The sequence below is a fragment of the Bufo gargarizans genome, chromosome 5 (assembly GCF_014858855.1).
Source record: "Bufo gargarizans isolate SCDJY-AF-19 chromosome 5, ASM1485885v1, whole genome shotgun sequence".
In the NCBI taxonomy this organism is placed as follows: domain Eukaryota; kingdom Metazoa; phylum Chordata; class Amphibia; order Anura; family Bufonidae; genus Bufo; species Bufo gargarizans.
Genome location: NC_058084.1, coordinates 87,349,969 through 87,366,788, shown reverse-complemented (window position 1 = coordinate 87,366,788; position 16,820 = coordinate 87,349,969). Strand labels below are relative to the sequence as shown.

The window sequence follows — 16,820 nt, the reverse complement described above, 5'->3', positions numbered from 1 at the left end:
CTGCTGAGATATGTCACTTGTTTTCACTAACGTTCATGAATTGCAATTTAATTGACAAGCTAATGTTGCGGATTTCATGTGCTCCTTCAGTTTTCCTTCTCAGAAGTTAAAATTGATCATTAGTTAAATCTTAACCCAGGCTCATCTTGTAACTGGGTGCCCTGGTGGTTGCAATTTATGGTGCCACAACACCACTCTTGGGGGTAACTAAGGGTACTGGATGCCAGGTAGTGCACAAATAAACCACTCTATCTTGCAAATAGTGCAAATATGAATGTCTCTGATCATTTGGAATCCATTGGGTCTGATAAAATTTCTCTTCCCTCTGAATGAATTGAAGACTGTTTGGCAATGTTTGTACTTGAGTAGTTAGGCCTCTTTCACATGGGCGTAACGTGTGAGGGCTGGATAGGATGCAGGTACGTCGTGGGAAAATGCGCGATTTTTCAGCACGAGTGAAAAGCGTTTTAATGCATTTTGCACGCGTGTGAGAAAAATCGGCATGTTTGGTACCCAGACCCGAACCCGGACTTCTTCACAGAAGTTCGGGTTTGTGTTAGGTGTTCTGTAGATTTTATTATTTTCCCTTATAACATGGTTATAAGGGAAAATAATAGCATTCTTAATACAGAATGCTTAGTAAAATGTCCATTGAGGGGTTAAAAATAATAAACAAATTTAACTCACCCCATCCACTTGGTCGCGTAGCAGATCTCCTCTTCTTTCTTCAGGACGTGGGTAAAGGACCTTTGATGACGTCACTGTGCTCCTCACATGGTCCATCACCATGGTGATGGATCATGTGATGGACCACGTGATGAGCGCAGTGACGTCACCAAAGGTCCTTTACCCAGGCCCTGAAGAAAGAAGAGGAGATCCACTACGCGACCAAGTGGATGGGGTGAGTTAAATTTGTTTATTATTTTTTAACCCCTCCATCCCGTATTAAGAATGTTATTATTTTCTCTTATAACCATGTTATAAGGGAAAATAATAAAGATCGGGTCCCTATCCCGATCATCTCCTTAGCAACCATGTGTGAAAATCACACCGCATCCGCACTTGCTTGCGATTTTCACGCAGCCCCATTCACTTCTATGGGGCCTGCGTTGCGTGAAAAATGCACAATATAGAGCATGCTGCAATTTTCACACAACGCACAAGTGATGCGTGAAAATCACTGCTCATGTGCACAGCAGCATAGAAATGAATGGGTCAGGATTCAGTGCGGGTGCAATGCGTTCACTTCACACATTGGACCCGCGCGGAAATCTCACCCGTGTGAAAGAGGCCTTAAACTGTGTCCCTGTTATTTGTCTTAACTGTTTATTTGAGACCTTGTATATTTCTGTGGGATGAAATGAAACAATTGGTGTAGAAATGTTTGTGGAAGGCTACAATGAGCAAAGAAGACAGGTCTGGAATGTGTACCAGGTATTGTCTCATTTAGTAGAAGACCTCTAAATGAACAAGGACTTGGTTGGAAATGTGTGTGTAGGAGAGTTAGCATTATCTGCATAGTTTGTCTAGGAATACTGACTTATTGCGGATCTGAGAATTGGTCACTCCAAGGTCCAAAATAATACCAGAAAACTAAGATATGCATAGTGACAATTGGATTGTGTAATCTAGCTACATTCCATTAGGGGTTGCAGCTCTTTGGTTAAAACAGTATTAAAGCTGGACTGTTTCAGCAAGCCATCGGAGTTCATCTATGAGATAGACGTATCTGCTTAGAAAATTGTTGTTCCCAATAGAGTCTCTGGTAGTCTCATTGAACGGACTCCCCAGCTGATGTGTGTTGCCATCAGAGGATGTTAACTCAATTGGTGATGTAAGTACGCGTACCTTCACTCTGGATGCAGTTAGGACTCTAGATGAAGTGTGGTTGTAAGTGTGTAATTAGGAGTTGTGTTATCTTTTGTCTAACCCCTTATTGTTTGTAAGTTTTCCCTTTGGTGTTGATTGTATTTACCTAATTTTGCTAAAAAGGACATATATTTGCCTAATCATCCTTATTCCCTTAATAAATGTACTTAATTGTTTTACCATTCTTAAAGTGGTGTGGGTTGTCTCTCTTTAAAGAGTATCTGAACCTGAAATGGTGTATTTGTTAGCAAGTTACCTTATGTGTTAGCAATACAGTGTGAGAACAACTAGCTACTACTATATGACCACTGTGCTATCAGAACCAAGGTATGAAGACTTCTGCTTACCTGGGACACCAGCTTCCATCCAAAAACTAATGTCGGTTCCATCAGCATTGTCATAAAGTTTGGTTATGTTGATGGGTTCCAGTAGCTGCATAATGTCGGACATTATGGCCCGAGCCTGTGGCTTGCCAGAAAACTGCATACCCAGTGGCATAAAGGTACCCGAGTCTGCTTCCATGACAAGGTCCATGTTGGCAATGTCTTTCTGGTAATAAAAGGAATATAAAAGATTAACACAATCTGTGTATTATTTAAAGGACTTGTCTTCTTACATCATGAGAACAGGGGACTCCACATTTCTCCGTTTGAATGGAACAGTGATCATGCATGCATGCTACCGCACCATTCACACAGGGAAAACATGGGCCCCCCTTCCCCAAATCAATTGATAAGCGTTTTTAATGGGACAGTCCAAGCAGACAATTAGATCATATCCTAGAAAATGTCATCAGAAGACTTTAGCCCTGAATCAAGAACTTGGGGTCCAGAGTTGTACAGACAGCTTGTGATTGCCTATACAAACACTCACATTGGCAGTTTACTCTGTGGAAGACCTAAGGACACTGATCTCTATGTTACACAGCCAACATACATTGGGGGAGATTCAACATGAAGGGAATTTTTTTTAAAACCGTTTTTCTTGAGTTTGCATTGCCATAATTTGCACCAAATATATCAAACTTTGAAAATTGTTTGATATCTTTTTTGTACTTTTTAAAACATCGCATTTGATAAATCTGGCGTAACTTCCTTGCCTAGCTAACCACACTCACTTTCACACCCACCATAAAGGTTTTCTGTATTCTGGTTGTTACAAGTTACTACTAGATAGGTGGGGGTGCTACCGCTGGGACCCCACCAATCATAAGAACAGGGACCCCTACCTTTTGGAGCCCTGTGAAATTAATAGAGCGGCAAATCATGCATGCAAACTGCCATTTCATTCATCTGTATGGGAGTTCTGATAATAGCCAAGTGCTATACTCGGCTCTCTTCAGAAGTTTCTTCCAAAAAATCAAGGGTATTAGGGACAACCAACGGCTGACCTGATCACCACGCAGGGGAGCCATGCCGACCACAGGAGCATATCGCTCCCAGGGAAAAGCCTTTCAGATGCTGTGGTCACATTTGACCTTGACATCTAAGGGGTTACCGTACATTTCTGTGATCGGCGTTATTGCCAAATGAAGACATTAGCCCCAGGTCTGTGAAACAGCAGGCACCATCTTTAACCCTTCAGGACCGGGTAATTTCCAGTTTTTGCATTTTAGTTTTTTATTCCCTGCTTTCCCAGAGCCATAACTATTTTACTTTTCTATTGACATAGCCATATGAGGGCTAGTTTTTTGTGGGACAAGTTGTACTTTAGAAAAACATATGGAAGCAAACCTTAGAACACAAAAATCTTTAATATTATTGATATCATTAAAATGACCATGCTGGTCAATCAATACTCAAACCACCCTATTCAGGATAAAATAAGGGACCAGGGGATGGGTTATGTGAGGAAAACAATCGTTTGGGAACACCACTTTCCCTATTGAGATCCTGATTGGTCCTCAGCCCGGAGGAGTCACCTAAAGGTGCATAACATTAGATTCCACACAAAAAATATATTAACCCTTTGACAACATGCACCATACATGCATGGCATAGGTCATCTCTTTGAAGTGGCATCAGTTTAAAGATGGCTGTGTTTCACAGAGCACCTGGAGTTAATGTGTGTGATTAGCGATAATAGAGGTCACAGACATCTAACCTCTCAAATGCCATTGTTAATAGCGATCGGGAGAGCCGTTCATTCCTTGTGATAGCCTCAATCACAGCAGTAGTTCCTATGGAGGCCTGCAGGTGGCAGGGTTCTATAGGAACATAGAGCAACTCCTATAGGCAGCAATGATAATTCATTGCAGTCTATAGGACATGCACAATAAAAATCACTTGTTAGAGTCCCATAAGGGGACTTAAAATATGTTTAAAAAATAAATATGTTGTTAAAAATAAAAACAAACAATAGAAACAAAATAAAATTTGCACCACCATTCCCCTACAATGCCTGTATTATTAAAATATAAACAAATTTATCCCATATGAGCGGTGTCATGGAACAAAATTCAAAAGTGCTCAAGGTTCAACTTGTACTTTGGGGGGAAAAAAGGAGAAGGTGTCAGAAGCTGCTCACTGTCCGGAGTCTGCTAATGACATGGAAGTCCTAATCCTCTATTATTACCCTCTCCACTTCCCTGGCATCCACCTATAGTGCTTTTCGCCGTGATTGCTCCTCTAACCTATCCTTACTAGAAGAATAAAATCCTCTATATGTCATGTCAGTCTGTAATTTGCAGCCAGAACTCTACATCATGTCTCAGTTCATACATGAATTACACTTTCCACTGAAGATGATGACGATATATCCGATCCGGTCTGCATGCTGACTTATAACTGTATCATTTAACTAGTAAAAATAAATAGCATTTCACTATTTCACTACTTCTATGTAATTAGTAAGATGTATAAAAGAGATTTTCTGTACTATATGGATTGTCTGGTTTATAAAAACTCATTTTCAAATATCTTTTGAGAAAGTCCCTCATTTGTGAATAGCATTTCTAGCTCTGGAGGACCCAGTACATGCAGGCATTACATGAAGGACCCACTGATTTTTTCATTTTTTTCTTTTCAAATCTCTCTTTATTCAAAGAGAGAACAATATAAACGAACAAGGCATGTCAAATTAAAATAACGTGTCAGTACGGTCAAAAAGCAATTATATAGTGGATATCAAGTGTACAATAAATTGCTAAATAATCTGCAGGCAGCATGTTATAGAGCAGGAGGAGATGAGCAGATTGATGTATAGTTTTATGGGAAAAGATTCAGTAAAACTTGTATTTCATTCATCCTATCAGTGATTGACAGCCTTCCCTCCATGAGGAGGCGGTCCTATCAGTGATTGACAGCCTTTCCTCTATGAGGAGACGGTCCTATCAGTGATTGACAACCTTCCCTCTATGAGGAGGCGGTCCTATCAGTGATTGACAGCCTTCCCTCTATGAGGAGACGGTCCTACCAGTGATTGACAGCCTTCCCTCTATGAGACGGTCCTATCAGTGATTGACAGCCTTCCCTCTATGAGGATACGGTCATATCAGTGATTGACAGCCTTCCCTCTATAACTGTGTATACAGAGATAGCTGTCAATCAGTGATAGAACCAAATCTTGGACTTCAAAGCCCAGAATGAGCAGGAATTTAGATAAAGGAAATACAAGTTATACTGAATGTTTTCCTACAAAACTAAATATCAATTAGTGTTGAGCGTGAATATTCGAATAGCGAATATTTTTTGCGAATTTCGCAACTTCGAAAATTCGCAAATATTTTGAATATAGTGCTATATATTCGTTATAGCGAATATTCTGCATTTTTTTTCCATCTGAACAGTGAACACATGATTCCTCCCTGCTTCTTGCTTGTGGGCCAATGAGTCATCGGCCCACAAGTAACTTAAGCAGGAAGGAATCATGACTTCAGATGGAAAAAAATGACGAATATTCTAAAAAACAAATATATAGCACTATAGTGAATATATTTGTTTTTTAGAATATGCATCTTTTTTTTATCCTGTACAGTTGTTCCGGTGTTCCGTGATATTTCACCAACCCGTGAAATTTCCCTACCCTCATCACTTCCTGTTGTGACGCGGCCGCACCGGATATGACGTTCCCAGCTTTGGAAGGAGGTGTGCCGAGCCGCGCAGGCGCACAATGACGGGGTAGGGAAATTTCACACCAGAGTTGGGAGAAGGGGCCACCTAATGCGCTTGCGCCTTACCTCTCAGCTGGACACCGGTCGACACTGCGAATGTGCCGGAAGCCTCACCAGCGGTTAGAAGGTAGGGAAAAATTACGGGCCAGTGCGCAGGCGCGGTTAACTACTCTAGTCAGGATACACCGTGCGTGCGTACCAGCGGACAGGGCGATCTCTTATACCGAACATCCATCCGATCACCGTGCCTGCGCAGTGTGAGGGTAGGGAGATCTGATGGCCATTTGAGCTTAGGTGGCCCCTTTTCCCCAACTCTGGTGTGAAATTTCCCTAGCCCGTCGTTGTGCACCTGCACGGCACACCTCCTTTCAAAGCTGGGAACGTCATATCCGATGCTGCCGCATCACAACAGGAAGTGACAAAGGTAGGGAAATTTCACGGGTAGGGAAATATCACGGAACACCGGCAAACTCCTCCCTGACAAGCGTCCCCGTCACCAAGGGAACGCCTGGTGGTTAGAATATACCATCGGATCTGAGTTTTCACGATCTGGAGTATGCCAAAGTGAAACAACTGTACAGGTAGAAAAAAATGACGAATATTCGAAAAAACAAATATATAGCACTATATCGAATATAGTGCTATATAATTTTTTATATATATTTGTTTTCAGAATATTTGCGAATATATAACGAATATTCTACAATTTTTTTTTTAAATATCACGAATACGAATATGGCCCCTGCCGTTCATCACTAATATTAATCTGCTCGGCTCATCCTGCTCTGAAGCATGCTGCCTGCATCTCTGATATCATTTCAACCTCACAGGTTCTCTTTAAAGCTCCATTAATTCCATCTACATATATAATATAAGACAACTGCAATAAGCATGAAAAAGACAAGTTACAAACTGGGGCAGACGGAAGGGTGACCCTGCCTGTGAGGGCTTACAATCTACAAGGGATGGGAGATACAGTAGGTGAGGGTAAAGCTGGTCATACGGAAGTAAAGTGGCAGCAGGGTTACTGTAGGTTTTAGGCTTGTCTGAAGAGGTGGGTCTCCAGGTTTCCATGGTAGATGAACGTCTTATACGTTGGAGTACAGATTTCCAGAGTATGGGAGATGTACGGAAGAAATCTTGGAGGCAATTGTGGGAAGAGCAGATAACAGGAGAGTAGAGAAGGAGGTCTTGTGAGGATCGGAGATTATGGGGTGGAAAGATAACGGGAGATCCGGTCCCAGACACATGAAGGGGACAAGTTGTGCACGGCATTGTATGTCAATGTGTTTTTGTACTGGATTTGCATAATTACATTTAGGTTGGTAAAACTGAGACATTAAAAAACTCTGTCCCCAGAAGGCCCAACTCCACCCCGAAACACTTATTTGTGGATGCGGTTATCATTAGTCCCTGCTCATATTCGGCCTAGGACAGCCCAAATTTGCCGGGAATGTCTCTGAAAACCAGGTTCAGTCCCTGCAATTTCGGATGAGAGGGCAACTATGGATTCACTGGGCAATGGGGAACCAGTGAAGGGGTTGGCAGAGAAAAGAAGCAGAGGAGTAACAGGGGGAAGAGGTGGAGTAGTCAGGCAGAGTTGAGTTTAGCAGTTTTTGTCCTACAGGGTAAAAAGGCAATCCTAAAAAAATTGCCCCTTAAGGTGTTCATACCCTTTAACACCACTATTCCACCGCTATCTGTTAACATCAATGCAATGGGCACTGCAGGGACATGTCACTATAACAAGTCATTAAGCTATATGGGGTTCCCCCATTCATTTCTGCTGCATTATGGCCTCAGTAGAGATACTGGGGGGATTTTATTAAAAAGCACATGTCAGCAGAGCCAACATAAAGCAAATATACTGCTTGAAAAGTTGATCCTGCTGATTAAAATGATACCTAGTTGCAGCGTTCCCAAGAAGAAAAAAATGTATTTATGCAAATGAGGGTTTCAGTGCACTGAAGGGTAGGGACAAGTTTCGTGATGCACATCAGCTTCTCAGCTTTCCAGTGCTGGCAATGCCCAGGCTTGGACTGGCCCATAGGGGTACAGGTGAATCCCTCGGTGAGCCCCTAGTCTCCTACCCCCTGCACAGGTGGCAGATAACACAGTAGACTTACTGCACTACACATATATTCAGTGTACAGCACCTCAACCAGCCGATGTTCATATAAAAAACTTGATAGATTATTAAAGAAGCTCCCCAGTGTATTATTATAGACTCGATCAGAGCTGAGATGACTTCTAGGTATAGAGGAAAGCTGCCAGTGTCCTCTTCTCCCCAGGACCTACCTTCTCAGAGTCACTGCAGGGGCCCCCACATTCAATCATCTGGTAGCGTCTTCCTGCTGTGTGAGCAGGTAATATAGGAATGTATCCGTACAATGACCCCCAAAAATAATTTTACTGGTGGGCCCTAGGCACCCCAGTCCGACACTCGGTCATGTCCCTCGGTGCAAATGAGGCCCTCAACTGCTGCACAAGACAGGCATCATTTTAACACTACCAGGCAGTATACCTGGGATAAAAGGGTTGATCCTGCAAGATACGGTAGGTGCTCTTTTAGTGCTCTTTCACACCTGCGTTCTTGTCTTCCGGCATAGAGTTCCGTCGTCGGGGCTCTATGCCGGAAGAATCCTGATCAGGATTATCCTAATGCATTCTGAATGGAGTGAAATCCGTTCAGGATGCATCAGGATGTCTTCAGTTCCGGATCGGAACATTTTTTGGGCGGAGAAAATACCGCAGCATGCTGCGCTTTTTGCTCCGACCAAAAATCCTGAACACTTGCCGCAAGGCTGGATCCGGTATTAATGCCCATTGAAAGGCATTAATCCGGATCTGGCCTTAAGCTAAACGTCGCTTCGGCGCATTGCCGGATCCGACGTTTAGCTTTTTCTCAATGGTTACCATGGCTGCCAGGACGCTAAAGTCCTGGCAGCCATGGTAAAGTGTCGCGGGGAGCGGGGGAGCAGCATACTTACTATCCGTGCGGCTCCCGGGGCGCTCCAGAGTGACGTCAGGGCACCCCATGCGCATGGATGACGTGATCGCATGGCACGTCATCTATGCGCGTGGGGCGCTCTGACGTCATTCTGGAGCGCCCCGGGAGCCGCACGGACTGTAAGTATACCGCTCCCCCGCTCCCCACTACTACTATGGCAACCAGGACTTTAATAGCGTCCTGGCTGCCATAGTAACACTGAACGCATTTTGAAGACGGATCCGTCTTCAAATGCTTTCAGTTCACTTGCGTTTTTCTGGATCCGGCGTGTAATTCCGGCAAATGGAGTACACGCCGGATCCGGACAACGCAAGTGTGAAAGAGGCCTTAGACTAGCATTTCAAACGGCAGTAAGATAACCAAATGTGGTACATCTTTGGGCTGTCCATGTGCCAAAGAAGCAAATCTAGGCCAGCTATAATCTGAAGCTCCACAGGAGGCCACATCCCTCCCACTAGGTCTACCCAATTTTTTCAAGCATAAAATTGAAAGAAATGAAATTTTTGTGCAAAATGCTGCTGTACATGACCAAAGAGGTTTTCAAACTTTAATGAAAAACTCACAAATAATTTGCAGGTCCAAACATATATTGTATTTCTTCCCAATTGTTGCCTGTAATGTTCCTATTTATAATGTAGCAGCATACGTTTGCATTTAATATGGAGCCACCCACATATTACAATCACATTCCTGGTAAAATAACAGCTCCCATACCTGGCAAACCACTGGAATCGTTTAATATAAAATGATTCTACATATTTATTAGAGAATGAATGGGAAACAAGTGTAATAATAAAGTATACCGTATGTAAGAAACATTTAAATACTAACCACACTGCAGAGACTAGGTATAGGGCTAATTTCACACTTGCATTGTTAATTCTGGTTTTCAGATCCAGCAGAGGATCTTAAAAGTGGAATTAAACAGACTGTGCTGTTTATACATCAGGATGCATCAGTTTCAGACAGATCCAGTTGTATTAAATCAAAACTGAAAAAAAAACAGATGTGGTATGAAAATCATTGTAAGGCCTCTTGCACACAACTGTATGTGTTTTCCGTATTTTGCGGAACATAACAGCTGGCCCTTCATAGAACAGTACTATCCTTGTCCGTAATGCGGACAATAATAGGACATGTTCTATTTTTTTAGCGGAACGGAAATAAGGACATACAGAAACGGAATGCACACGGAATAACGTAGTTTTTTTTTTCCAGACCCATTGAAGTGAATGGCTCCGCATACGGTCCGCAAAAAAAACGGAACGGACACGGAAAGAAAATACATTCATGTGCAAAAGGCCTAAGTCAAGCGGCACCGTAAATTTTTTTTTTCTTAGGTGGCATCATTCACTTACATTGACTTTCATGCCAGATCCGGTTTGTTCCATTTCGCAAACTGGATACAAAACTGCAGCTTTTAGTGTTTTGTGTCCGCCACCAAAATGGAACGGATTCATACTTATGCATCCTGATCTGTTTTCTCCCTATTTACAATGAATGGGGACAAAACAGAATTGTTTAATTCCGGTTTTGAGATCTTCTGCTGGATCTCAAAACCGGAATTGAAAACGCAGATGTGAAAGTAACCTAGCACGAGCTGAGCTCAGGCCGAGGCAGGGAGGTGTATGGCTACAGAAGGTGGCCTACATCTTTATTTTGCTATGGGTTTCCACCTCATTAGTAGAGTACAGCAAAATATACTAAATGACTATAACTAACAATTTGGGGTGTACTATCTCTCCTTGAGAAGAGTGCCTTAATCAGCATGAGGAGAATTCTGGGAAGAAAGGGATATAAATGAGCTCTTAGCAAACTCTGCCTCTGATGCCACCCGATGTAAGGCAGCTATCCTATAAGTCAGTGTTCCACCCTTTAACCCCTTAGGGACCGGGCTAATTTTCACCTTAAGGCTGGGTTCACACCTGAGCGTTTTACAGCGCGTTCCTACGCGCTGTAAAACGCACAACAGGCAAGAACCAATGATTCCCTATGGGAATGGTTCTCACCTGGGCGTTTTACAGCACGTACGATCGCGCTGTAAAACGCCCGACGCTCAAACAAGTGCTTGAGCTTTTTTTTGGGCGTTTGTCGCGCGTTCCCACACATAGAAATTCGGGAACGCGCGACAATGTGTAAACGCCAGTCTCTGTATGCGCGATTGTAAACGCCCGTACAATCGCGCATACAGAGTGCTCGTTTCAGAACGCTCAGGTCTGAACCCAGCGTAAGAACCAGACAATTTTTTGCAAATCTGACCAGTGTCAATTTATGTAGTGATAACTTTAAAACGCTTTGACTTATCCAGGCCCTTCTGATATAGTTTTTTCGTCACATATTGTACTTCATGACACTGGTAAAATGAAGTTAAAAAAAAATAATTTTTATTTATAAAAAAATACCAAATTTACCAAAATTTAGGAAAAATTTGCAAATTTCCAAGTTTCAATTTCTCTACTTCTATAAAACATAGTAATATCTACAAAAATAGTTATTACTTTACATTACCCATATGTCTACTTCATGTTTGGATCATTTTGGGAATGCCATTTTAGTTTTTGGGGACGTTACAAAGCTTAGAAGTTTATAAGCAAATCTTGACATTTTTCAGAAATTTTCAAAAACCCAATTTTTAGGGACCAGTTCAGGTCTGAAGTTACTTTGTGAGGCTTACATGATAGAAACCACCCAAAAATGACCCCATTCTAGGAACGACACCCCTCAAAGTATTCAAAACAGATTTTACAAACGTCGTTAACCCTTTAGGTGTTCCACAAGAGTTAATGGCAAATGGAGATAACATTTCAGATATTCGATTTTTTGGCAAATTTTCCATTTTAATCAATTTTTTCCAGTTACAAAGCAAGGGTTAACAGCCAAATAAAATGCTACATTTACTGCCCCGATTCTGTAGTTTGCAGAAACACCCCATATTAGCCGTAAACTACTGTACGGGCACACAGTAGAGCGTAGAGGGAAAAGTGCGCCGTGTGGTTTTTGGAAGGCAGATTTTGCTGGACTGTCCCATTTGAAGCCCCCCTGATGCACCCCTAGAGTAGAAACTCTATAAAAGTGACCCCTTTTTGGAAACTACAGGATAAGGGGGCAGTTTTGTTGGGACTATTTTTAGGGTACATATGATTTTTGGTTTATCTATATTACATTTTTGTGAGGCAATTTTACCAAAAATAGAAATTCTGAAATTTCATCTCCATTTGCCATATACTGTTGAGGAACACCTAAAGGGTTAATTTAATACCTTGAGGGGTGTAGTTTCTTAGATGGGGTCGCTTTTTTGGAGTTTCTACTCTAGGGGTGCATCAGGGGGGCTTCAAATGGGACATGGTGCCAAAAAAAAAAAGGCCAGCAAAATCTGCCTTCCAGAAACCATACGGCGTTCCTTTCCTTCTGCGCCCTGCCACTTGGTCATACAGCAGTTCACGACCACATATGAAGAGCTTCTGTAAACTGCAGAATCAAGGTAATAAATATAAAGTTTTGTTTGGCTGTTAACCCTTGCTTTGTTACTGGAAAAAAAACTGATTAAAATGGAAAATTTGCCCAAAAATTGCTGTTTTGGCAATGTTTTTATTAAATTTTTTTGACCGTGTTCATCTGAGGGGTTAGGTCATGGGGTATTTTTATAAAGCAGATTCTTACGGACGCGGCGTCAACTAATATGTCTACTTTTTATTTATTTATTTATGTTTTACACTATATTATCTTAGTTTTTAGCCGATTATCTTAGGTAGGGGCTCATTTTTTGCCAGATGAGAGGATGGTTTTATTGGCACTATTTTGGGGGGCATATGACTTTTTGATCGATCGCTTGCTATTATAAAAAAATACCTTTTCTTGCACTGTTTTTATTTTATTTTTTTGATCGTGTTCATCTGAGGGGTTAGGTCATGGGGTATTTTTATAGAGCAGATTCTTACGGACGTGGCGATACCTAATATGTCTACTTTTTTTATTTTTACTAAATAATATTTTTTTAAACAATTCTTGTTTTCTTTTAGTGTCTTAAGTCTGAGAACCATAGTTTTTTTTATCCGATTGTCAGTGGCTAAATTGGGGAGGGGAGTATAAATTTAGTACTCCATGGAATTGTGGTACTCCCTGAAGCAACCGTCAATGCAGAGGCCCGGATGATCGAGGCACGTGTCACAATGAGTGGTGGTGTCCTTCCGTATCCCCCTCCTGTGACACACTCTGCACTTTTTACCTGAAGTACTGGCAACGGGTGCCGCTACGACTGGCAACGGAGTGGCGGGTGAGGACAAGCCAGCGACCCTGGCCTCCACTGACTCCAATCTGGATTGTACCCCGGACACGGAGGAGGTAAGGCTGTTCAGCATGACATGGAGCTGAGTTAGTGAGGTTTGAACTGTGGCCATGGAGACCTCTTGCTGAGACGGTTCTGCGGGGTTGGACACCAATAGCCTATACAACTCTGCTTTCCGGGCCCCAGCCGGGAAAGGAACGCCTCTCTTGGCTAACTCAGACATGAGTTTAGGCACAGTCCAACTACGCAGAGAAGGAATACTGCCGGATTCCGATGCCCTAGAACCCAGATCTTCGCCAGAGGCATCCACAATGTCTGAGCCGTGAGACATGATCGTACTGTGAAATAAGCAAAATGACGGACCGTCACTAACACTATTAGGTGCCAAGATAGACTAACACCCGTGCTCCGACCACCACCGCCACTGCAGAAATCAACATGCAAGAAAATTGACCCTGGTGACCACCTGAGGTAAGAAAAAGAGGGAGGACGTATGATAGTGGATGAATTAGGAGCAAAAACCTTACCAAACCAGACAAGACGCTGTTATGAGAAGAACGCAAGGGATCGACCGTAGAAGTAAACCTGTACGTATGAATGAACAAAATAAGATATTTTTTTTTTTTCTTTCAGCCAGTATACAGATGACCCAGACTGGGCGGCGAGGCACGACTGCCTGCTTGCTGAAGTAAACGCGGGGTTGGCCGAATGGCTGACGAGCCTGTGCCAGAAACAAGGGGCTGGCAAAAACGTGAATACCAGCACCTGAAAACTGCCCAGCTGTGGTGGAACCATGCGTATGATGCCATGCAATGTGCCGGGTCTGGCGTGCCCCGTTTATTGAACGCTTGTAACCGGGGGTGTGTGCCCCCAACAACTCCTCACCACCACACTGCATGGCATGGACCCCCCCCCCCTCTTTTTTTAACCCTACCTAACTGACAGCACGGCGGCCCGTGCCAGACTTTTACCCCCCCCAAAACCATGTTTTTTTTTCTTTTTTTTCTTCACAACCAGGCCCAAGATGCTACGATGACAGCCCCCTGGAGATGGCTACGTACAGGTGAAACCTGTGGTGCTGTGCGATTCCCACCGGACACCATACTACACCTGCCCTGGCCTTTGTCAAACTATACACCAGCGCCACAACAGGGTATATGCACCCAAAGCAAGTCACATGATACAATTGGTAAAACACATGGTACAAAAGGTGCTCTGTCATGTGACACCACAATCATTATAATGAATCCATTTGTCACAAAAACTCCATGGTTGTGCAACATCACTGAATACAGTGCAGACAGAAGTGTTACGGATAAGCATTGCCAGTGCCTCACTAAACACATGAGCCGGCTGAAAAAGCTCCCGACTGCGAACTGCTATGCTCACATCCCCCCCCCCCTCCACCCCTCTCCCGTGCCGTCGGTCACTTATACTCAGAACCACAACCAGACCTGGAAGGAAAGAAAACCCTGGAAACGAAATCGGAGTCCCGCTGACTCCTGCAACCTAAGTGCAAGTCACGTGGGAGCGGGACGTGCTGCCAGACTGCCGCTCCGGTGTGGGGATGTCCCTTTCTTACCTCAGAGGGACCGACCCCACCGACCGGACTGATCGAACCGATGCTGCGCTGAGGCAGCAGCTACTCACCCGCCGCACCAGGACGCAGGACCGCCGGAGGGAGCGCGAACCGGAAGTGACGTCGTGCGGCCTAGGGAACGCTGATGCTGTCCGCTGTAACCAGGAATATCGCTGCCGTCCGGTGCCACCTGAGGAGCTATGAGACAGATATAGGCCAGGACGCCCCTCCCACAAATACAGGCCAATAAATCGGCCTTGCTACTTGTCTATGTGAATGCTATATATCGACGAGTCCAAAGATGTCACATTTCAGGCCCGTGTGGTTTTTCCAGTTTTTTAAATTATGGCTTTATTGAGGGCTTTATCGATTGATCCCAGGAAGGGCTCACTTCAACTCTAGAAATTACCTATTTGCTATCAATAAAAGAGTTGGTGCATTCTGTACATTTACACGACCATATGTATTTTGATGTCCACAAAATATGGATTCGTAAAATACAGATGACATCCACGTGGATCTGTTTTCATTTTTGGACCCTGGTATGTGGTCAGCATTTGTGGGCAAAAATAGGGCATATTCTTTAGCAAAATGGACATATGGATGTGGAAACCACACGGAAGACATCCTTATGCTTTCTATGTCCGTTCCGCAAAAGACAGAACATGTCCTATTCTTGGCATACCACGGACCCATTGAAGTCAACAAAAAAAAACAAAAAACAATGCCACACAGACGTCATCATCTGTATTTTGCAGATCTACGTTTTGCAGACAACAAAATACATACAGTCGTGTGAATGTCCCCTAAAGGTGAGCAGAATTTACTGAAACCTCCAGTATTTAGGAAACCATGACACACAACAGACACCAATGGTCCGCCATGGACTGATTGACCTGTAATAGAGTTCAGCTGAGGTGTCCACTGTTTTGGCAGTAAAATATAAGCTACATGCAGTGTTTTTTATTTATTTTTTGCAATGGAATTTGATATTGATGTGAACAGCACCTTACAAAGGTGTCAGAGACAATTCTTTTTTTAGGGGTATTCCCATCTGGGCCAGGATATGTCATCAATGTAAGATAGGTGCGGGTCCCATATCTGGGACCTGCTCCTATCTAGAGAACGGGGCGAAGCGAAGGAGAGCATAATGTTCATGCGCGGTGTGCTCTCCAGTCATCACTACGGAAATTACGAAATTTGTTGAGTGAGTGCACTTGGCTTTTTTTTGGGGGGGGGAAGTGCCATAGAAGTGAACGGAGGGGGGCCGTGAATGCACACCTGCTCTTTTTTCACTTCAGGGGGCCCAATCTGGAGATAGGAGCGGGTCCTAGATGTGGTACTCGCACGAACATTGGTGACATATCCTAGCGATGTGCCATCAATGTCCCAGATGGAAATACCCCTTTAAGTAAAAATAAATAAATTAGGACCTCCAGATAATGTTTCAGGGACCCTCTCTTCTGCACATCTTTTTAAACTAGGTAAATTTGTGGAACGGGGGCCATACATGTAAGAAGACTTACTGTATGGGAGGGCAGATCTCCCAGACATGATGCATATGATGAAAAGGCCCTACATGATTGTTGTTCAGAGGAACTGCCCATTCCCATAGATAATCTGTGGTCCCCTTAAAAATGTTCTCTCTGTTTATAAGTCTTTTTGCCCAGACACATGTAAATTTTATTAAGCAGAATCATAATCCATAGTTTAGGCAGTCAACAGCAGTTTTATAATAAAAGTGAAGGTGATTGCAAGCAACAGTTCACAAAAATAAATCAGCCTTGCTTGGAAAGACAAAAAACCTGTCAATAAGGCTACATTCACACGACCGTATGTGTTTTGCTGATCCGCAAATTGCGGATCAGCAAAACACGGATAGCGGCCGTGTGAATGTAGTCGGCCCTATGATAGAAATGCCTATTCTTGTCCGCGATTGCGGACAACAGGACGTGCTCCATCTTTT

At 43.2% G+C, this 16,820-nt stretch overlaps 1 protein-coding gene across 2 annotated transcripts in view; it reads right to left on the bottom strand.

Annotated features, from left to right (window-relative positions):
* The window catches only part of CPQ (carboxypeptidase Q), a 492,137-nt gene that overhangs the window by 56,561 nt on the left and 418,756 nt on the right, over positions 1-16,820 (bottom strand). For both annotated transcript variants that reach the window (XM_044293689.1, XM_044293688.1), the window contains exon 7: positions 2,217-2,418. In XM_044293689.1, the coding sequence (XP_044149624.1) occupies positions 2,217-2,418 (202 nt within the window). The remainder of the gene's footprint in view (positions 1-2,216; positions 2,419-16,820) is intronic.